Source organism: Myxine glutinosa, chromosome 7 (genome assembly GCF_964187855.1).
Source record: "Myxine glutinosa chromosome 7, kmMyxGlut1.1, whole genome shotgun sequence".
NCBI lineage: Eukaryota > Metazoa > Chordata > Myxini > Myxiniformes > Myxinidae > Myxine > Myxine glutinosa.
Genome location: NC_136267.1, coordinates 53,709,923 through 53,736,830, shown reverse-complemented (window position 1 = coordinate 53,736,830; position 26,908 = coordinate 53,709,923). Strand labels below are relative to the sequence as shown.

Here is a 26,908-nt window from a genome sequence, read left to right as displayed (position 1 = left end):
TGTTCCATGGAGGCAGGTCCAGGGGTTTTGGTCCAGCCTGCAAGGAGTCCAGGGGCTTGTTTCAGGGCTGGGTCGCCAAAAATGGGATGCTGTGCCCATCTGGATGTAAAATTATCCATCAAGGACGGGGAATGATGTGCAGTGTGATTGATTGGAGGTAATAAGGATTTGTGTTGATTTCCTGATTTGAGTTCATCTGGAAACAAAGACAGATGGGATTAATGTGTATATCAGGAACATTTTGGAAAAGAAATATGGATATATGACATTACTAAAATATAACCAAGCAATTGAGAGTTCTTGGGTTAATGGGATATAAATAAATGCATCTACAAGTTGATGGTTTATAAAAATTTAGTTCTGGATGATACTTAAACGATGAACAATGTTGGCAATATACAAAGAATGTGACTTGTTTTTTGGGGGGAAAACATGTGGTTTAAAATTGGTTGGCTAAGTTTTAAAGATGGAGATGTTTCGCAGAACTCTTATGATTATTTATATGAGTGGTGGACTATTCCATGGCGAAGCATTTTTCAGTTTATTGAAAGTTGGATTTTGTAAAATAATGGCTTAATATAACCACAGTAGAAAATAATATACAGATTTGGGACATTTTGTAAACTTTCGAATAATGAGAAGATTCATAAAATTCATTTTATTTATTTCATGGAAAATATTTGGGTTGCAAGTGGAGAAGCATGGTATGGTATAAAAATAAAGAGGGAGTATCCAGGAAAAGGATGTTCAAGTGAACTTTGTGCTGTGAAAAGAATGTCGAGTTAATGGAAGTGTTTTGTTCGATTAATTTTGTTCAATTTGTGTTCAAATGACCATCGATGTTGGGGGCAAAGTTATGGGTGAATTTGGTGAGTGGTTGTGGGCAAACGAAGATTAATTTAGATTTATCATAGTTAAGTTCGAGGAAGTTGATTTGAAGCCAGAATTTCATTTGGATGCCAGAAAGGAGAAAGGAGATGCTGTTGTCTACTCTGAATGACAGGTGGCGGTATCCAGGGCGCTGAGGAGTTTGTTCACGTTGTAAAGTTTGTTTATTTAGTTTGTTTATTGTAGAGAAGAGTGCTTTTGGGATTCCGGAGCCAGAGTGGATAATTTGAGAGTAGTAGGTGGTCCTTGTGGGCTTGGGAGTGAACTGATTTGGGTTTAATAGGCACAAGCTGGTCTAAACAGGGTGAGGAGGATGGTGTGATTGATGATGTCAAAGGAGGCGTTGAGGTGAGGAGGATGAAAATGTTGAGGTTGCCGGCATCAGAGGAGAGAAAAGGTCGCTGGTGATTTTGAGGAGAGCAGTTTCAGTACTGTGGCTGGAGCAGAATCCGGATTGGGATGTTTCATACAGGTTATTGGCAGAGTGGTGATGTTTGAGTTGAGTGGCCACAGCACGTTCCAAAACTTTTGACAGAAAGGGTAGATTGGAGATGGGTCTGAAGTTATTTAGGGTGTCAGGGTTTAGTCCAGGGTTTTTCCAGAATGGGGGTGAAGTTTCACGAGTTTTTGGGGAAATCGGTATGTGAAGCTGGATTAAGTTGGAACTGCTTGATGAGCCATGGAGATGGATTGGGTTTTGTTGTTGGTTGTCTGGGAGTTCGGTTGTTGCATTGCCAAAGGTTTCTGTGTGGTGGACACACTCGTTGGCTGTTGTCTTGTGTGACGTGGAGGGAGATGTATGTGGCTGCGTGTGGCTGCCTGGAATCGGGAAGGCGGCTACAGTGGTTGATATTGGTTGTGGATTGTCCGGGGTGCTTCGATTTGCATAGGGGGTGAAGATTGGGATATTACATTATTTTAAGTAAGTATTGGCATGAGTAATTACATAAGTAATTATGAGTTATTATGAGTATTAGTTATGAGTAAGTGATTATTACCTTCGCAAAAGCGGAAGGTTATGTTTGATCGCTGTGTATTTATTTGTATGTCTGTGTGTGTGTGTGTATGTGTATGTTATTCGCATAACTCAAAAAGTATTCAACCGATTCGCATGAAATTTGGTGGGATGATAGGTTATTATCCGGGAACCATTTGATTAGATTTTGGAATCGATCGGGTCAAAGGTCAAGGTCAAGGTCATGAAAAGGTCATGGATGTGATTACAATATCAAACTTTTGGCGGGATAGAATGGTTTAATTTGAAACAAATCTTCCCGCATGACAACGTAGGTGTGGCTTTGCTACACAGATCTTGTAGTCTTTTATTTTGGCAACAAAAGTAGCTGCGGCGAAGGTATGCGCTCTACCGAGTGCCCGTTCTAGTTTTAGTAAAGTTACATGTTTCGCTGTGTTGTGGATCTGGGGACAAGCTAGTTTGATGGGTACCCTGGGGTCTTCGGCGTGTCTATGTGTTTGGCTATCTGTTACACCGGACTCTTGAATGGGTTTTCATGAGACGAATTTCAGACATAACAGTGAGAATCTATTTTGAGCGAATCACAGTGGGTGAGGAAAACATTGTGTGTGACCAGACACCAGAACTGACCAGAATTGAAATTGGAAGTAGACCAGGTTATTTCTATTATTTGTTTATTCGTGAAAATAAATAAATAATAGGGGGAGGTTAATGGAGGTTAATGGAGGTTAATGGTGGTTTGTTTGTGTTAATGGAGGTTAATGGTGGTTTGCTTGTGTTAATGGAGGTTAACGGTGGTTTGTTTGTGTTAATTCTAGTTGAAACTCTAGCTGAAGTAATTTTCGTTTATTTTTATTATTTTATTGATTTTTTGATTTGATTTGAGATTTGAGATGATTGATTTTTATTAATTTTATAATTTTATTTTTATTGATGTTGGAAACAGGTAATGGGATGCTGAGAGAAGGATTGAATTTAATTTGAATTGGACTGGATTAAATGGGATTGAATTTAAAAATTGAATATTGGATAAAATTGGATCCACTTGAAAAAAAGTGGATTAGGAAATTGGAGAAAAGGTGTTCTATGAAACTATGAATTGAATGAATTTAATCTATGAATTGGAGACCTGTAGACCAGGCGTTCCCAGGAGACTTGTGGACCAGGTGTTCCACCAGAGGAAAAAGACCAGGTGTTCGTGGAGCACTTCACCTGCAAGAACGCCTTGGAACCAAGGTGGAAGGGACCAGTCCAGGTGTTGCTGACTACACCAACGGCAGTCTTTTGCGAGGGCAAGACTTCGTGGATCCACGCCACGCACTGTAAGTTGGCCATACAAGCACCAGACACTAAAAGTAGTGGGCTCAAACTCTTGGGATCGCCATAGATTAAAGAAGTTGTAAAATTTAATTTCCATTGGGAGTTGTTTATTCTGATTTAACACTGAAATATATTAATGTTGATTAATGCATAAATGAAGGGGGCAAGTACAAAGATGCATAGAAGGAGTGTCTTTGAGGGGTTGGGAGTTGGGAGCCTATGGGAAAAGGTGTTTGGTTTCTTCTTCCCAGGAGCGGGCACAGTCATGGATAGTTTCCGGATAGACAAATTGGCTTTGGCCCTAGAAAAGGTGGCAAACGACACCGCTACGGCTCATGACATACTATTGGATCGATCGGATCGCGCGCGAAAATTCTTATACATTTAGCTGGCTCACTGACTGGTTCCAGGGATGGACGGGCACCATAGTGAAGTGGTTATTGACCGCACTGGCTGTGATAATCGGGGTAGTAATTTGGGGGGCACTAATGAAATCTCTAGTCCTCCTCTGTATAAGAAAGTATTTTACAGGATGGAAAGTGAAGAAGCCGCCGACAACGACTATGGCTCTGACCACAGAGGCCGTCGACCTGAACGGGTCCTTCAACAAGGCAGTTGCGACCAACGCTCCAGAAAATTGTATTGAATTTTGTGACGACTGTGATACTTGTGCGGATCCCATGTGGGAACTGGCTGCTGCCTGTAACGGTGTATGTGATGACTGTGATACTTGTGCTATAAACCCCTTGCGTGTACTGGCTAACGCTGCTTATGTATTACAAGCTGACAGCTGCACGCCCCCTTTCAACCCAACTATGGATCTGATTGCGACGCTGGGTCTGGCGGTCGAGGGACCCGACGTGGATATCCTAGACCCGCAAGCCGACCAGGCGCCCAAGGGAGACTTTGACATAAAGGAAGTTCCTCTCTTTGCTTCATATGTATTAAGTTCAAATGCTTCAAGTGAATCGGATTTTTACGCTCTGTACCCTGACCAGGAAATTGAGACACAAGATACTGACAATATTATGTATTCCCCAGAACAGCAGCACGTGAGGGACCTCATGGGCATGATCGTTGATTAACTTCGAAGATCTGCAAGGACTGGGTCTGCAAAGGGTGGGGGGAGCAAGTTCCGCAGGGGAGGTGGTGGCCCTCTGGCGGAGCAGAACCTCATCTGGACCAGACACCTTCGTTGTGGATCCGAAACGTTAATGGACTTTCATGTTCTGAGCCCTCAGGCTCCGAGCACGCACCACACGACACGTTCGCCAAATGCACGGGCGAGGCGCTTTGGGCGCACGATATGCCCTTGGGAGATACCCGCATTACACAATTATTTTTTCAATACCCGCATTACACAATTATTTTTCAATAAAGCCCGATGTGGCACGTTGTCTCTTAAGATACTTTGTCTCGACGAGACAAGAGGAAGGAATGTCAAGTTGTAGATTTGTTATTGCCTAAAGTTCAGTTATAGACGTTGGTTGCTAATGTGTTATGATTTAAATGTTGTTTAAAAATGCTATTTTCATAAAGTTAATAAAGGGTTTTTGCTTCGTTTTAGTTTTGGATGAGGAAAGGCTCGCTTCGGTCGTGCTGGACAAATTGTATACGTGTGCTTTTTCGAGGCTAGATAAGGCCGGTCGTAAAACCACGCCCACATGCGCGTGATTTTGCGTAACGCTAGTAGAATGTTTAGATTGCAGACATAAACCTATCGTTAACCATATATATTTTGTATTAATCACAGCGACGCATGACTCTGTATAAACATGCTTTGAATTACTCATGTAAACAAACCCATAAAATATATGGGTTTGTTTGGCCAAGCATGCACTCTTCTCTCTGTGAGTTACATTTCTGTTTTCTCGGAGCCCAGAGAAACATTTGGTCCGAATGATAAGGAAGGGCTGACTCCCCCGAATGACAGCGGATGACGGTGGGGGCTAGGGATAACGGTGGAAGGGACTCTCGCCAGTCGCTTTGTTCTCTCGGAGATTTTCTGATAATCGTATTCATATATAAGTGAATGAGAATCAATGCGTTTCCAGGAAGGCTTGACTTGGCATGAAGCTGGTTCTTGCTGTAGATGTCTTGTCTCCTCCGGATCTGTATAAGTTGGTTTTAATAAAAAGCTGCGTCATTCAGGCTATTTGTGGACTTCCTTTCCAAACGAAGAGCTGCTTCTTCACATATATATATAATACTTTTAATATCTGCATTGCTGCAGAACACCACTGCAGTCGTTTGCAATTTCCAGAGTTGTGAATGCCACGTGGGGGAAGAACAAAAACAAAAAAACTTTTGCATCGAAAGGAGAGAAGTGAGTAAATAATGAAAAGCTTGTTAATCTTGTTGCTTGCTGATTTGCTAAGTTAATTTAATTTTTCATTGCCCCTTTGGGTATCCATGGTGAAGAGGAAGTCCACAGATCGTCATGTTTTGTGGAACGCTTGAGAAGATTGAAATGTTTAGCTTGGGCATGGGCTAGATTTGGCCCATGACATGTTTTGATCTGACCTGTGTGGTTTTGTTTACCTTTGTAGCTATTATCACTGAACTTAAAAAAAAACTTAAGAATAACAAGTATTCCAACCAACATGCCCACTCCTGTCAAAAGGAAGTAATATCAGGAGTTTTATTAGGCAAGTTAGTTTAAAATAGCTATTGGTATTATAACTAATAGCTTGGATATATTGTGATGGCCATGTAGGCAGTTAACTCTGACCCTGGAATGTCTATAAAAATACCATGGATGTCGTCGACAACACTAACCTCTGGCCAGATTTTTGCACCCTGGGTCAATTTACCATATGTGTGAGATGAATGAACCAGATGGGGAACTGTGCCAGTGATGAGGCGGTGGCTACCTAATTGGCCGAGCGAATCAAGGTCACGTGCCACACACTACGGGTGGACTACCTAGTAAGGGCATTTTATGAGATATTTCACAAATCTGTTAACTAAATTGTTACCAAAAAATTTCTTCACCAATATGTTTGTAAAGGTGTGTAATAACATGTGTTAAAATGTTGAAGTTCAACTCCCGTGGGAAACCCAGAAAAAAAGCTGTTGAATTCGGGTACCGAAAAATTATTTTCGAGAATTTTAATTTTTTTTAATCGGCCCTTAAGTAACTTATGAGGGGTCAAATAAGGGTTTTTCATGATTCTGAGTTGATTGTTAACATTTATATTTTCACTTTTACATTTACACACAAAGTAGCTTTTATTTCACATACATATATAATACTCAAGAGTTATTTCTCATTCACAATGTCAGAAGTTTCAACAGTCATTGTCTATGTCTTCTTCAGACTCAACAACATCATGACTGCAGTTTCTGCATGTAATGCCATTACAGACTCCACAGGCCGAGATGCACGTGACCCCATTCTTCTTGCAGCTGCATCGCCGGTTGCTGCAATCTCCATGACAATTACAGCTCGTGAACTGCAATAGCTCCTCAGGAGCCATGGGGTCCAGTGTTGGAACTGGCTCATACCCATGCACACCTATTGTCCATCCATAGTCACTGGGGTTCAGAGACATGCTCTGTAGAAGGATCCAGTCCCGGGTCTGCAGGTAGGCACGGAGTGAATGTTGTGCAGCTGCACCCTCTGTTGGAGGTAGAGTCTCTGGTTTGATCACTCTTGCCGCTGCCTTCCTTGAGAACATGTTGTACCGAATTTCACCCTTCTTCAATTCCTTCAATCTCCTTCTCCTGGGAGGAACTCGATCTGTGTGCTCTGCTTTGCATCATTAGCATGGATTCTCTTCATCCAGCCATTCCAGTTGGAGTGTGGGAACTCAGGATCGTTGGCTTTGATCACCCACCCCGCTGCCCAGAGTGTGTCACCTGGAGTGAGGAGTGGCTGATCATGAGCCAGGGAGGAGGAAAGCTCAGCGAGGGGGAGAAACATGATAGTGTTCGTTCCTATCTGTTTCCTGTTCGTAAATGGAATAATCTTTACTTCAGTTCCTCTCAGGATCTTAGCTTTGTCGAGTGCCTTCAACTTCACCCGGGGGAAAGCTGCTGTTGTCTGTGGATCTGGCAAAGGTGGTGCCGGAGAGGTGACTTCGATCCAACCCATTGAGTGAAAGGGAGTGTTTCCATGAATAGAGACAATGTTTAAATCTATATTGTCTCCAACAAACTGAGTGACTGCATTGTTTGTTTCCCCAACCTCCATAAAGACCACCTGATCATTACTTGACAATTCACTTTCACTGGCTGGCACTTTGGCTGTCATCACTGATTGATCCTCAAGCGCAGCATCAACCGTAACCTCATCATTGATCTGTTCATCGGTTTCCTCCACAATGGTGTCAAGAGTGCCAGAAGTATCTGGAACATCATCTCCACTCCTACTATTAAGGAAGCAGTATTTGTAGTTTTGTGTCTCCGTGTAAGACTCAGTGTATCCCAGCCGGTGGAACTTATTGAGCATCCATTTTGACCCAAATCTATGATCAAGTTGTATGGCAAGCCCCATTTGGTGTGGCAATACTCCAGACCGAGGTCGACAGGCCTTAATAAAATTCTGCCCCCAAACGGCAACTCTTTCGTCTGTCTTGACAATCGGTCTCAAGAACATCTGAAGGCTTGCAGGAACAAGGGTCAGCTGACTATCGATGTCAGTCATACTGTGTGTGGTGGGGTATGACTTTGGACCTAAATCAATCAAGGCAATATCATTGGATATGAACTTGAGTGCCGTCTTTATGATCTGAGTCTTCTCATCTCCATGGTCAAGATTAGCATGATGCTCTCGCAGAATATTGTCGGTGCCATCTTTGAGACAGAGTACATCTGCCCTTCTTTCCTGTGTTGTGAAATACAAGGTGTCTTCGTATTTCTCTAGAAGTTTTATCTTTAGCCAATGCTTTGAATAAGAAAGGCTCTTCTCTGGTGACTGATCAAACTCCTGCAGCTTTTCATGGACTTGGTCCATGTTCATTACCCCATGCTCTAATTCTGAGTCTAACCATTCGCAGAATTCAATAAAAACTGCCTCTCGCTCCTCATCAATACTCCTCTGTCCTCTCTTCCTTTTTCCTTCCTCATCAGTCTTGGACAAACTGTCACCTCTCGCAAACATAAGTTTGCATCGCAAATGGTACAGTGTTTCTTCTGCTACCAAGTCGTTGATCCCTTCCAGGCGTCCAGTGACTTCAGTGCCCCAGTCATCCCCGCGACTCCGTGCTGTCTTCAGCAAGCTTGCCTTCAGTGTATCTGCAGTCAAATTATCTGGCACTCTGTATTTCTTTCTAGCTTGTGCTGGATTATTTTTGTAGAGCTGGGCTGGTTGGTTGCAAAGAATGCATACATCCTTATACAGGAGATCAACTGACTGTGATCTTCTAGAACTGCAGCCAGTTGATGAACTGAACTCACAAGTAGTGCGTCTTCTCTTCAACTTTGATGACTCTTTCTCTGCCTTTGATGCTTGAGCTGACTTCTTGGTGGTTGCAACAAAGTTGTTGTACAGATCATTTTTTACACTTCTGGTGGTACCTCAGTTTTCCTTCCTTTTGAGCCTCCTTCATACGTTCCACAACAGTAACATTTTCGACAGTTTCTGCTTGTTTCAATAAAGGTGAGTCTCCCTTTGGAGTTGCCTGTATGAGCCTTTCAGCTGGTGTATCCGAGCGTGCACAGATGAAGCAATTGAGCACAGGTGGAGTAACGTCTTCATCCATATTGCTAGACTCCATGTCCTGCAAAGTAGAAAATGAGATATATTTAGAAATTATTTTTCCACAAAGGAGTGTCTGTGGTGAAATATAAATGTTAACAATCAACTCAGAATCATGAAAAACCCTTATTTGACCCCTCATAAGTTACTTAAGGGCCGATTTAAAAAAATAAAAATTCTCGAAAATAATTTTTGGGTACCCGAATTCAACAGCTTTTTTTCTGGGTTTCCCATGGGAGTTGACCTTCAACATTTTAACACATGTTATTACACACCTTTACAAACATATTGGTGAAGAAATTTTTTGGTAACAATTTAGTTAACAGATTTTCATATGTTTCCTTTACTAACCATTACAATTATGTACTCGGACCAATCGTCCACGGAGTGCTATCCCAGATCAAACCTGAGCTGGATATGTCAAGACACTATAAAACTTGTATTTTGTTTATAACACAAGCAATTGAGCAGAATATGATAGGAGGAATGGTATTTGGGAGAATTAGAATGAGAAAATGGGGGGGAAGTGGGGGAGGGTGGCAGTTGGGGAATACAGATGGGAAAATGTTGGGAGAATTCAAAGGGGGAAAAGGCAAAGCAAAGCATATTAAAATATCTACAGCAGTTATAAATTCCCACATCCCTACGTGTTAAACCTGTACTCGGATGCCTTAAAATATAGGTTCTCAAAGTGGTCCCTACCGCCCCCCAGTGGGTGCTGGGAACTTTCAGGGGGGCGCTCCAGAGTCCACGGGCGGTAGGGGGGCGCTGGCAATGACTTGGGGGGCACTGGCGATTTAGAGGAGCAGCGGCGATTTGGAGCGCGATTTGGGCTTCCTGCAGTCTGAACAGGTTACTCGGCGCCATTCGGCAAATCGGCCATCCAATCAACGACCACATTCTTTCCCCCTCCACATGGTTTTTATGATCACATATTCGCTGATGTCATGTCGGTATTTTCTTGTCCATACATGCTCACGCAACAAACATGATAGTGTATGACACCAGTGAAATACTATTGGCCACCAATGCGGCCAATAGTACAACACTAATTTTTGTCACGTGGTGCCATTTCAACCAATCGTCTTGCAAGAATCTTTTTATGCGGTATATAATACACTCTATTCGTGCTGGACTATTCAACGTGCCTGGTTCAACTTTACAGCCTGGCCTGGCCAGCACAGACATTGGGCAAGGTATGAACAGTCAGTGTTAGCGCTGGTGTTTGTCTTTCGACATTTTGGCGTGTTGATTTCGTTATTCAAAAAAGCTTCACGTCCGGTCGGCTTCAAGATGTCGGCCTCAAAGAAAAGGTGTCGTCAGTATTCCGTTGAATACATCAAGTATGGATTCATTCCATCTCCGACGAACAAACAGTTGCCGATGTGTTTGTTGTGTGGTATCACGCTGTCCAATGAAGCAATGAAACCATCTCGACTGAGCGAGCACCTGAGTAAAAAGCACAGTGATAAGGCTCGCGCAGAGGTCAGCTATTTCCAATCGCTGAAAGAGAAATTTGAGAAGTGATCCATGGTAACGACGATGTTCAAAGCCAGCCAAAAGCTCGTGGATAAAGGACTGGAAGCGTCGTATAAGCTGTCATTGCTCATCGCCAGGTCTGGAAAACCGTATTCAATCGGCGAACAGTTGATCAAACCAGCTGTTGGGGAAGTGATAAAAACCGTTATGGGCCAGGATCCGAATCCAGTTCTCTCGTCGATTGCGCTCAGCAATGATTCCGTGGCCAGGCGGATTGATGAAATGTCATCAGATGTAGAAGATAAGCTGTGTAGTGAGCTGAGAAGCACACACTTCGCCATCCAGCTGGATGAGTCCACTTCGCGTGACAGTGAAGCTCTGTTACTCTGCTACGTTTGCTTCATCCGTGATCAGGAAATGGTGGAAGAAATGTTGTTGTGTTCCACCGGGGCGACGGTGGAACGATTGGCGGTGGAACGAAATGTGTTCGCGATGGCCAAGGTCGCCGAGCCATGGTCGGCACGGCAGCAGCGTCACCTCTCTGCCGTGTCCGAGTATACGACGGACATCCCTCACGTGGCGGGTAAAGACAACCCGATGGCGGATTGCCTTTCCCGGTCCGTCGTGCACGCGTTCCACATCGGGATCGACTACGCCCGGATGGCGGAGGACCAGACCGCCGACCTCGGCGTCCAGGCCTTGCGGACTGCCGTCACGGGCCTCCGTGTCACCGAGGTGCCGTTCGACGCCGCGGGCGCGGCCCTCCTGTGCGACGTCTCCCTTGGCCGGCCTCGCCCCATCGTGCCCGCTGGCTGGCAGCGCCCAATGTTCGACGCCATCCACGGCCTGTCCCACCCTGGCACAAAGGCCTCCCAGAAGCTCGTCGTGGCGAAGTTCGTCTGGCATGGCCTCAGGAAGGACGTCCGCGACTGGGCCAGGACGTGCCTCGCGTGCCAGCACGCAAAGATCCACCGCCACACCCAGGCCCCGTTGGCCCCGTTTATGGTGCCCGAGCGTCGGTTTGACCACGTGCACGTCGACCTGGTGGGACCTCTGCCCCCCTCGCGGGGATTCACCCACCTCCTCACCATGGTGGACCGCACCACACGGTGGCCGGAGGCCGTCCCATTGGCGGCGACGTCTGCGGCTGATGTGGCGCAAGCCTTCATCGCCACTTGGGTTGCCCGGTTCGGTGCCCCCTCGGACATCTCGTCCGACCGCGGCCCCCAGTTCACCTCGGAGCTCTGTGCCGCGGTGGCGCAAGGGCTCGGCGTGAAACTACACCACACCACGGCCTACCACCCCCAGGCCAATGGCCTGTGCGAGCACTTTCATCGCTCGATGAAGGCCGTGCTCCGGGCCAGCCTCCGCGACGGCAGCTGGGCCGACAGGCTCCCCTGGGTCCTGCTGGGCCTCAGGACGGCGCCCAAGGACGACCTGCGCGTGTCCTCGGCGGAGCTGGTCTTCGGGCAACCACTGCGGGTACCAGGCGAATTTATCCACGACTCCACGGCTCCTTGGTCCGTGGCGCAACAGCGCTCCGCCCTTCAGGAGACCGCCCAGAGGTTCGCCCCGTTGCCGACGGCACACCACGGTTGCCCGTCTTCCCACGTTGCCCCGGAGCTTCGCACGGTGGAGTACGTCTTCGTCCGGCACGACGCCCACCGGGCACCGCTACGGCCCCCGTACGACGGGCCCTTCCGCGTGCTGGAGACCGGGGACAAATATTTCACCATCGACATCGGCGGTGCCCCGGATCGCATCTCCGTGGACCGCCTCAAGCCGGCCCACCTCTATCTGGACCACCCCCCGCAAGCAGCTCTGCCTCCGCGTCGAGGCCGCCCCCCGGCGGTCGGACCCCCGGCACCCCCCAGCCTCGCCGTCCCGCTACCCCCCAGCCCTGCACCCATCGCCAGGAGGCGTTTCGGCCGGGTCATCCAGCTTCCCCGCAAACTCACCCTTCAGGTGCGCGGGAATTCTGGGGGGGGGGGGGGGGGGGCGCGTGTGGCGGGCATAAAGGACAATAATTCCGCGCACCAGTGGGTGGCGCGAGCGTCCAGGCGGGGAACGAAAGCGCATGCCCCGCCTTTCGACCACGCCCGGGACCACGACCACGCCCGGGACCACGACCACGCCCGGGAACAAGGCGTGGCCTCTGGACATATATGCGGCTCTAAGCTCGAGCCCGCCTACGCCTAGTGCTGAAGTGCTAGCTCTTAATAAAGACTGTTTGTACGGTACCAACGCGTTGTGGCCTACCTCTCTGGCAATCGAGTCGTGTGTGCACAGCACCTCACTGTTATACATTTCTATTTATGAATACATTGTGCAACTTCATTTCTGGGATCAGTTTTAATAACAGACCAGCAAACGTGTTCCATGCAACTTTTCTGCTCTACAAGTTTTTGCAAAATATGCCATGGAAATAACAATTATTGGCGCTGAGGAAGCGCCTTTAGCGATTGACTTCCAGCCAGTGTAACGCTAATTCCTGTCACAGGAATTCTGAGATCATATAAGTGGGCGTGGCAGTTCCTGATTGGTTCGTGTTGGGGAACGCCTTCTCGCTGCCGACGTGACGTAAATTCGCGCACGCGCACTGGTGATTGGCGCTGAGGAAGCGCCTCTAGCGAATGACTTCCAGCCAGTGTAACGCTAATTCCTGTCACAGGAATTCTGAGATCATATAAGTGGGCGTGGCAGTTCCTGATTGGTTCGTGTTGGGGAACGCCTTCTCGCTGCCGACGTGACGTAAATTCGCGCACGCGCACTGGTGAAGCTTACTCGATCTTACTCGATCCCATATTACATGTACTTTCATTGCATACAAATTATACTTCCTCCTAGAAATTCCATGCCCGAACCTCAGCGCAATCCAAGAGGATTCACTTGTTATCCAGATTATTAATGTGAATATTTAATTATTTAAAAAAATATTTTGGCGATCATATTAACTACGGTACGGTAAGACTTATTATTTTAAAATACCCATTTTAATGCTTTCTGCCAGAAATGACATGTCTGACACATATCCGCCTCACTAATAGTAATACTAATAGTAATAGAGACAAAGTGTAGCTTTTATTTTTCTTTTATTTTTGTAGCTTTCTATTTTGTTTAAGTAATTCGTTTAACAACGGTAGCTTTTATTTTATAGTGGAGGCGTATATAGGCGGTGTATTTGTAAAGCGTCTGTGTTAACCGGCGCACGTAGTTACTGTACTACTGTACGCCGAATTTAATGTTCCGGTTCCGTAAGATGTAATTCCATGCTAATTATGAGGTACGTATACAAACGTATTTTAAAATACAAGCCAGCATCACGATGAAGCAAGACGATTGTGGGCGAAGCTTTAAAATAGCATTAACGTCATTTCCTGTAAATGGTCAAACACATGAGCAAATTGCCGATTCGAAGTGAATCTGTCGGTGCACGTTTTATTACGATGCAATATGTCGAAGATTGAAATACAAATGCCCAGTAGCGAAACCTGATGAATTGTTGTCCACGGTTACAGCCTACAGGTGCGAGTCGTGTTGAGAGTTTCCGGGTTGGTTCGCATGTGCACTTACCAAGCGAGCCGTGAACAGATCCGTGCCGTGTATCGTTGATGCGCACGCACCTCGTTTACTCGGCCCGTAGAGTGGAGTCTTTCCAGCAGAGTGGACAGTGTTAGGACCAGGGGTCATATATTGAGGGTAAATAAGATGAGAGTTCGGACAGCTTTAATGGAGTGGGAGAGTGGTTAATGTATGGAATTGTCTCCCGGGAAAGGTATTGGCAGTGTATGGGATTGAGATAGGTGGCGTACTTGGATGCATTGGAGAGGGAGGGTTATGGGGATATTGGCCTTGTGTGTGTGGATGGGTGATGATACTGGGGTTGGTGCAGTGCAGGTATGATGGGCCAAATGTCCTCTTCCTATGCCAAGGTTCCTTGTGTATCCCTTATGAAAGCAAATTGTTGTTTGCCATCCTCAGGTGTGATCCTCGATGAACCATGAGGAATCTGAAGCTCAGTTACCACGTGGAGGTGCAGGCTACTGCACAGCTGATGGGTGCACAGTACCTGCTCATAGCTGAGAATGGTCTTGTCATGGTGGTCTCATCAAGGGGTTTGGCTTGGCTTGACCCCAAACTTTGCCAGGTCTGAACATGCCAGTCTGTAAGCCTTGAACAAAATGATGATCCCAAGCAGAGCAAATTTCAGTAAAATAATACCTGATGAAATTGGGTTATGGAAAGTGCATAACTGTATCGTGGCTCAACTATCATGGTAAATGGCCTCATATTGAGAGACCAAGCTAAATATGACATAAGCACCTTTAGGCTGTCAGGTTTGGACATCTTAAAACTGTTGGACACATCCTAAACACACCTGTGTTGTAGGGATGTGCGTGTGTGTACTCGTCGGATGTGCGCTGCTGTCACAGATTGCACGTTTGGTGTTTTATTTTTTTCCCTTCCCCACTACCTTGCTGTGATTCACAAATAGAGAGACCAAACTACATTTAGGAAATGGAATGACTTTTACTACGTAGTATGTGTTGAGCCAATTGTTGACAATTTTGCTCGCTCTGTGTCAGGTGAATGAGGAAAATTTGCTCTTGGCGGAGGGTTACCTGCCAAGTGATGGAACTGGCCATTTTGTGGCCATCCAAGATTTGCCAGAGGCAGAGGCGGTCTGCGTGGCCACCACTTCCGGTGATGTGTTGCTCTATAATATTAGTACAGCTCAGGTGAGAATGAAAATCGACTGTTTTTCTTAATAGCGAATAGGTTTATGTTGGCTGAAGAAAAGTGGTTGTTAAGAGGTTGGCGTGTCTCGGAAGACCACAATAGTCAGTCGCCGAAGAACCTCTTGCGGGATCCCACGCCCAGAGTCGGGTTGCCATACAAAGAAGCCCGAGTATTGTGCCGGCAATCGCACAATGGAATTAGATGGTGTATCTTACCATTAATCCTGATTAGTTGGCTGAGCGGAACCAATGTTGCTTAACTTCAAATGCAGTCTATAGCCAATTAAGCTGGTGGAAAAAAGTTTCTGAATAAAAATTGCACGTATATAAATAAATTTTGATGAGTACAAATTGAATACGTTTTTATAAATTTTGATGAGTACCATGTCTGTTTTGCAACTATACTGACCCAATTTATTCTAGATATTGCACACTTAAATAATTAGATGTAATTTTTTTTACTTGATGTGTAATTTGTTGGACTAAATAAGTATTAGTTAATATGATCACAAAGTCTACATTACAGAATACTGTATCTTTGGAATATCTAAGATTATCTTTTGGAAATTTTAAAATGCTATTACATTTCACCTGACTTGCCTGTGCTACTAATCCTAACCGGGATATTTAATAAACTTATTGTTATACATTTCTATTTATGAATACATTGTGCAACTTCATTTCAGGGTATTGAAAAATTGCACAATTCAATAATGTCAATTAAAACTGACAGGATAAGTCAGGACACTCATTTTTACGAAACACAACTTTACTGAAGCAAGGCACGTATTTACAAATGAGGCAATTTAGAAAATAGAATGACTGTAGTAGTCATATATGTACATGCACAAACACAATTCCCCTTATCCCCTTCGCGACGCCCGCGGCATTGGATCCTGACACTGTAATTTAGCACTCTACGTTACTTGACGTCAAATATGCATCTGATGCTGAAGAGATGGGTCAGGGGGAAAGATGGAGATGAGAGTTAAGGAAAGAAAGAACAAGGTGGGGACATGTAAAGTCCCTGCACACCTTGCGCTAGCCCGGTGGGAGGGCAGGGAGAGGAGGGGTGGGGGTTGGGGGGGGGGGGTGGGAGGATTGGAGCATGGAAACGGCAGAGGGTGCAAGACCAAGAAGTAGAAGACAGAGGCCTACGACATGTCTGTGATGTGAAAGTGCTAGAAGATGCAACTAAATGAGGGCTTTGCCCTGATTTTGTTTGTATTCTACACTTGTGGTTGGTCATGTGTGTTTTCTGTGCACCATTGTGTTCATGCTCTTGAAATAACTTCTGCGATCCTCAAATCTTCCCTACAAAAGTGCTTTCGTTTCTCCATGTGGTGTGCGGCTTGCAGGTGGAGTGTGTGGGCAGTGTGGAAAGCGGGTTGGTGGACATGGTATGGAGCCCTGACCAGGAGATTGTTGTTCTAGCCACAGGTGTGTAGTTTATTTTGGTGGCTGTATATATTTTGGGTCTCTTGATGGACATCCCAGCAGAATTATCTTGTATGATCAACATCTATGATATAAAAGGAGCTTGGCCTCGCCGTGCCTTGCTGCCTGCGTGCATGTCTGACGTGCGTGCATGCGTCCACCCATCAACAATTGTCCTGTAGGGGATTTATACGCTGTACGTATGCTCGCCTTCAACGATGAACTCCCTCTCCCCACCCCTCCTGTCCCCCCTTCCTCTTGCCTCCCCTCTCTCTTCTCCTCTGCCCCTTCCCATCCTCCTCCCTTTCCCATCTCCCTCCCCCCTGCTCTCTCTCCTCCCTCTCTTAATATTCTCATCAGCGAAGCCACTCTGCGTTGCTCGGTACCTTTGTAATATTGTATTAACCATTCTTAGTAGTCATAAAATTAAGTTGCATTTTATCTATATGAATAAAAGGATGTTGTCTGTCTGTCTGTTTGTCTCTCTGTCTGTTAACATTTTATATATTTCATTTCACAGCCCCATGTGTCGTTACCAAACCTTGTAGGCATAATTAACAATCTTACCATTCTGTTTATCGCATCTACATTTTGTTGCATTCTAAATTTACCGAATTTGTTCCGTTCGGCCCAGTTGAAAGCAGACTTTTGTCAAAACGTTTGTCATGCTAGATGATGTCACGACATTGCAGTGGGTGGTGCTTCCGGGACCATTCTGTCATCTGGGATTGCTGCTGTTTTATGACCTTCCCCTTTTATCAAACCTCATACTGTCCACTTACCCATCCTTGAATGAGTATATATATATACACAAAGAATTAAGTTAAGCACCCCCCCCCGTTTTTTTACAACCTCGCACATTACAAGTTTGTTGTCGTCAAAACAGTGTAATATACCCATGATATTGCTATATTTTCTGGAGAAGTGATATTATGGTCACATAAAAACATAACAATCATGCCGTTTTCAATATTTTATTCTGAATAATTTAAGGTGAAATTTTTTGGGAATTTTAGGCATATTTTCACCTCAATTTAAGTATGGAGCTATAGGTCCATCACGGACAGTGTGGATGACGTTTATGTTTTCTAACGTACAGTCATTGTTCTGAGAAGACCTCTAGCGATCTTTGCGTCAATAACGTGTGTAGGACCCACGTGATCGGATCACTACTCAACCCAACGCAACCCTACGAGTGCACTCATCTGCATTTCATCAATGGATAATTGCTAATGTCATACCACTCATTATTTGATCTCACATACCTTAGAATATATGCCAATGTATACATATACACAAAGAATATATATTAGGGGGTGCTTACCTTAATTCGTTGTGTAGGGGTGCTTAACTTAATTCTTTGTGTATATATACCGAAAGTTTTAAAATACAAGAAATAATTTAATGTTTGTGGTTTGTATTCCATAACTTTGTTTAAATCGATCATGCATCTTGTACTGCATATTAAAATTTACATTTGCAGCTTTCTTTTATGTTTTATAGATTCGTAACAACAATTGTCTAATTCCACCCAATAGTTTTCCAGATCGTTTATATTTAATTTGTTTTTGGTCTTGGCTTGTTTCTTTATCAATCTAGATCTTCAGTGCTGTTCTTTATCTGAGATTGATGGCAGGTTACAATGATGTTATGCAAATTATTTAATTTACATTGAGGATCAATATGTTTAAAATCTCTTTGTTCACTTGTTCTGTCATTTATATTTGAGGTTCGGAAAAATGAGATGGTGAGGAAGAAGGAGGGGAGGGGTCCTCATTGTTCATAATTCTTTTCCACAAAACAAATATACCATAACATTTTTCTTGCTTTTTCTTTCTGACTGTGTAAGGGTCATGAAAGAGGTTTGACGTAAATGGTTGTTGACATTAGAAGATGTGAGTGTACGTCTTACAGAAAGTACAAAGATAAGATAAATCAACAAAGCAGCATCAGAAATGTGCTCGAATTGGAATACGAAATAGGACAACCCAAACTGAATAATTTCATATTTGGTATTCTGCCTTCAGGCCAGAAAACTCTTATCCTCATGAACAAAGACTTTGATCCAATCACAGAAGTCTCCTTGGATCCAGAAGATTTTGGAGAAGGTGTGTCTCGGAGTTACCTGGTGTATTACCATTTTCCCCCAAACTGAATAGCTTTGTACCCTGGCCTGAAATTGCGTTGTTATTTAAATAAAGGGATTCATAGTCGGAAGAAAGCAATGTAAAGTTTCAACCCAAACGATGCTTGTTATCTTTAGGGATTTACACATACTCTTTATCTTTTTGGTAGTTTTTCACATCAACGAAAAACAAATGTTTAATCTTCTTTGACTTCCAAATGGCTGTTATTCCCTCCTTTGAGTTTTCCAATTAATTCCTTTATTTTGGAGTTTTGTCTTGTTGTCAGCCATTTGATTCATTTGATTGTCTGTTGCCATTTCTGCAGCAAAGTTCATTACACTGGGTTGGGGAAAGAAAGAGACGCAGTTCCAAGGTTCAGCTGGGAAGAAAGCAGCTTTTCAGAAGCAACAGGTGAGACTTGATCACCGGCTACCTTTTGGGGGTTTATATTACTTCATTCATTGTGTTTTTTTCTGGTTTGAATCCTTCATTGATTAAGCCAATTAAGTCCCCGAATGATCCTCTTTGCTGTAAATCAAATGCAGGATGCTATTAAACTACCAGGTGCACATGGTGTGCAGACTTTCGCTCACCTGGTGTGTACATGTGGTGCGTGGCCCTGAGGGAGTTGATTTATTTATTTATTTTTAATGTTGAAATCTCCAGTCATGGGCTATATAGTCCTCATTGAGGCCAGTCCTAAAATAAAAGAGCTGCAGAAAGAGAAGTAAAGGAAAGAGAATGTAAAGGTGAGGATTGAAAATGAGTAAGAAAAGTGTATGATGTTTGATTGCAAGAAGGAGAGGTTAAAGCTAGCCCGGTAGCTATAGTTTGAGTGAGACAGAAAATAAGACCAGCAATCCTGACACGGAGAGTGTAAGATAGTTCCGGGCAACACTTTAACACTCCTAAGTCTGAATGGCCGACAATCTACAACCTAAAAAACCAGTGCAACCATATGGGTGTTTTTTAGGAGACACCATCTCCTTACTAGATGGTCGTTGGCTCCCGAAGGGAGCTCATCCGCCCTTTAACAGGTATTGTTTTTAGTCCTGCAGGGTGTCACAGTTACTCTCTCCACTAGCAAGCCAGTAAGGGGTTTAGTCATCGACTACCTGACTTTGCGCCAGGTAGCACTGGGTTACATGTTACCAGTGGCAGTCAAGAGACATGATATTCATTTGACAAGAAAATTGGTGTTTGGCTGAATTTGCAACCTCACACTTTCCCAATGGCTTCCTGCTTTCCTAACAGCTTGATGGTGGAGAAGAGAACATGTCTCCATGATATTCATTTGATAAAATTTTAACAACAAGAATGTTGACACTAAAACCAAGCACAGCAAGAATCATTGAATTGCTTACTATAAAAGCAACTCTATTTGACAGTAAGGGCACAAACTGGGATGGAGTCCTGACAATACAAACATAAACATAATCTTAACCTAAAACTATTGCTTCAAGCCTGCCAACAACAAAGGATGAGTCATCAAATGTAGGCTTAGCAAAGGAATGAATAGATTTTACTCCGGGGCAGGAGAAAATAACGGGAAGTAACAGAATTGCTGTTTCGGCTTGTAGTGCAGTGGGCCAGTACAGGTGCAGTGACCTGGTACAGGTTAAGATGAAGGTACAGTTCAGCACTGGACTCATGTGGGAATGTAGCCAGCTCATGTTCTGTCATAAAAGTTTCACAGCACTTTGGCCAACAACAACTCTCCAATGTCTCTTCCAATCTCACATACTGCTTTCTTCAACTCCTCTCTCTCGCTGTCCCTGCTTTGCTCTCTCCCTGGGTCATGTCCTTCCACACCATGGAATTCCCTTTTATTATCCTCCCATAGTTTTCAATCAAGCGCTGCTTGCCACGTCGTATCCATATTATGTGCACCATATAATAAAAAAAAAGGAAAGAGAGGATAGGAGGGAACACATTAACTTTCAAGTCAGACGGTTGTATTAGGTAGGGTTAATGGGGTTAGAAAAGATCATGGGTTGTGATGGGGGGATGTGGATGTGTGTGACCACCATTGTTTTGTATACACTGCACCACCATCTAATATTTATATATAATATTAGATGGTGGTGCACTGCCTGCTTTTGAAACTCTAGACAAAAGAGTGCGATTGAACCATCCACAAAGCCAGGCAGTTCCACTAATGGAAGAAAAGAGGAGAGAAAAGTCAAGGTTGGTGGAAAGTCTCAATTTTCGGTGTTTAACCAGGATGGGGTTCGTGGAAAAAAATGTATTGGGGGTTTGGAGGGCTGAGAGAGCAGTGGAAAAAAGACAGGAGGAGAGGCGGGTAAAAAGCCACGACCTGTCTGTAAAGTGAGAGCAATAGGTCTTTGTGCTTCAGCCTCATCGTGGGAGATTCCAATAATATTGAGAGCAATCTAGGATAGACAGATGTGATGATATGATGCCACTCCACAGTGGAAAGCAGCACTCCAATGAGCTATGGGCAATGCCTTGTAGGATGTATTTCCGATTTTTCAAGGAATAATTTTCAACGACGGAGGATGCCAAGTTGGCGGCTGGCTTAACAGGCCAGCTTTGCTATGTGGCCAGCACAAGAGAGGTCATGACTGAATGGCGAGGTCTATACATCTAAAATCATAAACCTCCTCCAGTAGCTGACCAACAAAATAGATAGGTGGGTTTCTTGACAATTATTCTGGAGTGATATGGTGAGATTTACCAAGATTTAAGACATTTTTCATTCAACAGACCAAATGTAATCAATTCCATGTCAGCAGAGTGTGATGCCTATCAGCTGCCAAATGCCTATCAGTGGCATGTGGTATTGCATATGGAAGAGAAGGTTTTGTTGAGCTTCTAAAACATGGTTGTATCCACATATTACTGGAAAATTCCACATTTGTTCATTAATGATTCTTTAATTTCATGTGTCCCAAAGTGGGGGGAAAAAGTGATCAGATCCTTTAATTCTCATATTAAATAATTAGTTTCAATTTGAAGTGATAATATATTGTTTTCCACAAGTTGCATGAAGTGTCGGTCTGGATAGGACAGGCTTTGGTTGTGTGTTGCAGGAAAAACTGTTTGCGAGTCCATTAGATGACGAAAAGGTGCGGATAAGTTGGAGAGGTGATGGCCAGTATTTTGTGGTCAGCTCGGTGTGTCCAGCCACAGGTAAAAAAAACATACACCTTTGCACAACAATGTGATCTTCTTTAGGATGAATGTGCGAAGGTGGTAGTAATTTTTAAAATTAAAGTTCAGATGTAGACTGGGTGGGTGAACCTGTAATTTTGCACCTCGGTAAGAAATGCCACAGAAAATTTTCATGATAAAATTACCTTCACTAATTTTACTTGTATATCATTTATCCTGTAAATATTTTTAGTAAGTTGTACATGCCACACAGGGGCACGCAAGCTGCGTGTGTGGAGCAGGGAAGGTGTTCTGCAGTCCACCAGCGAGGCTATTGTGGGATTGGAGCATCCCCTGTGCTGGAAGTAAGTACTGTCGGACCCTGCTATTCGCAGGGGAAACGTTCCTGGAAAGTGCCACAAATTATGAAACCGCGAATGGAGGGGCATTGTTTCAATGGAAAAAGGGGGGATTGATTCCTGAATCGTGAAAATCTGCAAATACAAACAACAACAACAGGCATTTTAAGGCCAATTTCCATGCAAGAGTGGGGGTTAGCCTTGCGGTCCCCATGGCGATCTCCATTTTGCCCTATTTTCTGCATCTCCCCTTGTAAACCCCCTTGCCCGCATTTCTTCTTCCACCACCTTTAGCCAAGTCTTTCTCAGTCTTCCCCGTCCTCTACTTCCTTCCACATTCATTTGCATCACTCTTCTCAACCAGTCACTTTCATCCTTCCTCAACACATGACCAAACCATCTCAACCTGTTCCTCTTCACAGCATCAATCACAGGCTCTATTCCCATCATCTTTCGCAATTCATCATTTGTCTTCCTCTCTCTCAACGATACTCCACACATCCACCGAACCATTCACATTTCCAGCCTTTCCAACGTTTGTTGCTGCTCGACGTTCATTACCCATGTCTCGCTCCTATAAATCATAACACTTCTCACACATACAGCATACACCTTTCCCTTCAGCTTCAACGACACTCTCCTCCTCGTCAGCACGCCACTTATTTCCCGAAACTTATTCCATGCACATCTCACTCCAGCAACCGTCGCCGAGTCTGATGCACCTTCTCTATTCAGCATGTCTCCTAGGTAGCAAAATGTTTTCACACCTACCAGCTTCATGCCATCTCCAAGATCCAACTCAACATTTCCGCCATCTGCAGCTCCCTCTGTGCACACTTTACACTTGAATGTAGCTACCACACTGGTTAATGACCCTCTCAGACCACTACATTTTTGAAGAACCCACTCAGCGCACATTGAACATTGAATGGAGTTCACTCCGACACCCTTCCTGCACAGAGCACACGGCCACTTCCCAGTTCTTTACACCTCACCACATGCTTTACCACTTTCCATCACCTTTGTTTTTCCGATATTCACCTTCAGACCTTTTGCCTCGATACATTCCTTCCACTTGTTCATCTTCTCCTTCAGTCCATCATACTTTTCGCAATCAACACCAGATCATCTGCATAGAACAACTCCCACGGTAAACCCTCCTTTACGTTCTGAGCCAGCACTTCCATCACAGCTACAAATAGTAGTGGACTTAGTACCGACCCCTGATGCACTCCCACCTTCACCTCAAACTCACCACTGTTCCCGTCCTTCGTCCTTACAGCTGTGCGTGCTCTTTTGTACATTGCCATCACTACTCTGATCAACCATTCCTCCACTTCTAACTTCCTCAATGCCCATGTCAATACTTCGCGTGGAACCCTATCGAATGCTTTCTCCAGATCAACAAACCCAAGAAACAACATCTTCCTCTTCTCCATGTACTTCTCCTGCAACTGCTTTACAATAAAAAGCGCGTCTGTCGTTCCTCTTCTTGGCATAAATCCAAACTGCATTTCGTCGATCTTCACCTTCTTCCTTATCCTCCTCTCCAACATCCTTTCCAATACCTTCATTCCATGCTCCAATAACTTTATCGCTCGATACGAGCCACACTCCAGAGGGTCACCTTTTCCCTTGTATAGAGGGACGAGGGTACTCAGTTCCCAATCCACTGGAATGCGGCCTTCTTTCACCACCAAATTACAGATCTCTGTCATTCTCTTCACACCCCAACTTCCTGCTGCCTTTAACATATCTTCCACAACTCCCGTCGGCCCTCCCGCTTTTCTGCCCTTCATTGCTTTTATCGCTTCCTCAACTTCCTTCTCAGTTATTTTCTCTGCCGGTCCTGAAACTGGGTTACTCTCTATGTTGCCATCCCATTCATTCTCTGTATTAAACAGCATTTCCATATATCTTTTCCATCTTCCTTTAATTCCATCTGGGTCCACAACGATTTGTCCCACTTCATCCTTCAAGCAACTCACCCCATCACATCACACCTCTCTTTCGCTATCTGCTTTGCAATCCTGAATACTGCTCTCTGACCCTCTTCCGAATCCAAGCGTTCTTGACTTTGTAACCAAAGAAAGTGTAAAAATGCAATTTGTTTATTTTTGTGAACAGTGCTTTGCTAAACATGACAATGTAGAGTTGTCTAGAAAATGAAGCCATTATGACCTTTTCAACTGCTCTGACATCTACATTATTATTTTCTGGTGTATTCTAAAGTAGAAAACAGTAAAATCATTACATAGGTTGTATTGAGTTGTGATTCAGAAATTAACAAATACGACATTTTAAGCCTTATTGGCATGAAAGGGCTTCTATATGGAGAGTATATATATATATATTTTTGTATACAGAGTCGAGGCTCGTGTAAGAGTTCAGTTCCGCTGATCACGCTGCATGGTACCATTTTTGATCCAACTGGCTCGCTGGTTACACAAAGCTGAGATCTGTGAATAGCAATTTTTTTTTGTATTTTGTGCTTGAAGTTTTTTGCCTTTAAAAATAATATGAACACTCCTCTCAAATGCTCCCATAAGGTCATGTGACTGTATGGGGATCTGGCACCTTGCTTTTTTGACAAACTGAAGAGTTCTTTGTGTTTGAACAAAGTGGGGGAAAACGGAATTAGTATTGTTTATTTTGATGGTAATTTTGACCTAATGCTTGGAATGTATGGGACTTACTTCTCTTCATGTCCCTTGGTGGTACCTTGTGCTATCATTCAAAACTTTCTGGCAATAAGTTGCCTGAAATTCTTGTACAAGCTGTTTGTCTTTAAATTGTTAACTCTGCCACTGAATGTGGATGGAGGTTATGTTTTCACCTCTGTCTGTCTGTTTGTCTGTGAGCAGGATATCTCATACAGTTGTGGACGGACTCGGACGAAACTTGGTGGACAGGTTGGGTTTGTGACAAGGACGAAATGATTCAATTTTGTTGAAGATCCGGATCTGGATACGAGCATTTTTTAATTCTTGAAGTGATTCTTCATAATTGAGAGATAGGGCCAAAAACGATATATAGCATGACATTTCAAGAAGTTATTGACAGGTTATGACAAAACTTGGTGGATAAGTTGGTTAGGTGACAAGGACAAGCCTATTAGCTTTTGGTTCAGGTCCAGATCCAGATCCAGCCTATCAATGGGATCCAAAACGTAAACCCTTCAGCCTGGATGAGGTATGTGCTCCACCGAGTGCCGTTCTACTTTGTAACTGTCATCGTCTCTGGGTGAGGATATTTTTGTCTCTAAGAATTGCACTGAATGCTGGATAAGATTCTACCATGTAGCTTTTATTACCTGAAGAGGTTCTCATAGATTACACAGTTATGTGAATGATCCAAGCATTTGCAGAATATATAAATGCTTGTGGAGATCTTGTAATGAAATATCTTCAATTGCAGTTTGATGTGATTATTGATAATGATATGACTGTTATATGATGAAGGCACTTCCTGTAAACGTGTATCTACAAAAGCCACATTTATTCCTTTCTATGTTAGGCCCTCTGGAAGCCTGATTGCCAGCACACAACGAAAGCCCAATAAACATGATGTGATCTTTTTTGAACGCAATGGCCTAGCACATGGAGAGTTCACACTACCCTTTGGCAAGGACAGGGTCTTGGTAAGAGGTTCTCATTTTGCTGGGGTAAACATGTAATGTTAAGGGTGTAGCAAAAGTGCTGGTTTATCTTGTTTTCATACCTGGTGGTTGAAAGTCTGTCAGTCTTTTGATTGTTGTGCTATGTCCAATTTGATGTCCTTTACACACTGACTGACTTTACCTATTTGCAGGTGAAAGAGATGTTTTGGAATTCCGATTCGAGCATTTTGGCACTTTGGTTAGAAGATCAGGAGCCATCTGCAGATGAACAAGCTACAGATGAGGCAGAGTATTGTTACAGTGAGTACGATTGTTTTCTATTTAAAAATAATTGCATCAATTTTTTTTCATGATGTCCCATGATTCACGTGTGTATAAATTTAAGACTATATTACCAAAGGTGTGGAGCCATAGGGAAAGATACATATTTCGAGCTCGTTCGTATGGATGGGATAATTCTCTCGGAATCGGTTTATTTTATTGTGACTTGTAATACCCCCTCCCATGATTCTTCCTTTGTGTTACCTGTTGCAGTCCAGCTATGGACTGTGAATAATTACCACTGGTACCTAAAGCAGAGCTTGTGCTGGGATAAGCGTGGGAATCGACGGGTAGCTGCTTTCTGCTGGGATCCCGAACGTGCCCGCAAGCTACACGTGCTCCATGCGGATGGCACCTACGTGGCTTTTGAGTGGCAATGGGTGACTGATGTCAGCTGTGCTGGTGGTGAAAAAGACGACAGCAGTGTTGCTGTCATTGATGGAGGTATCAGTTCAAGAAAAAGACAAAAAAATCTTCCATCGATTTCTAACCCATTTTAGCTGAATTGGAAAGCTCTTCCTCCATTCTCTATTTACTTTTCTTGTTTTTCATTCTTCCTCAGTTTGGTGTAGAAGATTTACTTTTATAATTTTTCATTTAAATCTTGGCTCCTTAAATTTTTTTTTTTTAAACTTTTGGATGATTCTAGATCGTCTACTTGTGACGCCGTTCCGTTTCCTCGTGGTTCCTCCACCAATGGCAGCCTGGCAAGCCCTGCTACCTGGCCCTGCTATGCAAGTCGCATTCTGCCCTCAGCGAGAGAGTCCTTCAGACCTGGCTGTGTTGATCACTGACGGACGCCTCCTCATCTATCGACATGGTGAGTGGT

The 26,908-nt window shown here is 44.0% G+C and overlaps 1 protein-coding gene across 4 annotated transcripts in view; it reads left to right on the top strand.

The window, feature by feature from the left end:
- The first annotated feature begins 5,433 nt into the window (after positions 1-5,433).
- The window catches only part of ELP1 (elongator acetyltransferase complex subunit 1), a 107,468-nt gene continuing 85,993 nt past the window's right edge, over positions 5,434-26,908 (top strand). The window contains exons 1-12 of one of the 4 annotated variants that reach the window (XM_068122341.2): positions 5,434-5,510; positions 14,346-14,511; positions 14,951-15,103; positions 16,462-16,543; positions 18,568-18,648; positions 18,992-19,077; positions 21,720-21,819; positions 22,055-22,145; positions 25,656-25,779; positions 25,950-26,058; positions 26,293-26,523; positions 26,729-26,899. In XM_068122341.2, coding sequence (XP_067978442.2) covers positions 14,365-14,511; positions 14,951-15,103; positions 16,462-16,543; positions 18,568-18,648; positions 18,992-19,077; positions 21,720-21,819; positions 22,055-22,145; positions 25,656-25,779; positions 25,950-26,058; positions 26,293-26,523; positions 26,729-26,899 — 1,375 coding nt within the window. In that variant the 5' untranslated portion in view covers positions 5,434-5,510; positions 14,346-14,364. The other 3 variants (XM_068122340.2, XM_068122337.2, XM_068122338.2) reach the window with 3 other exon arrangements.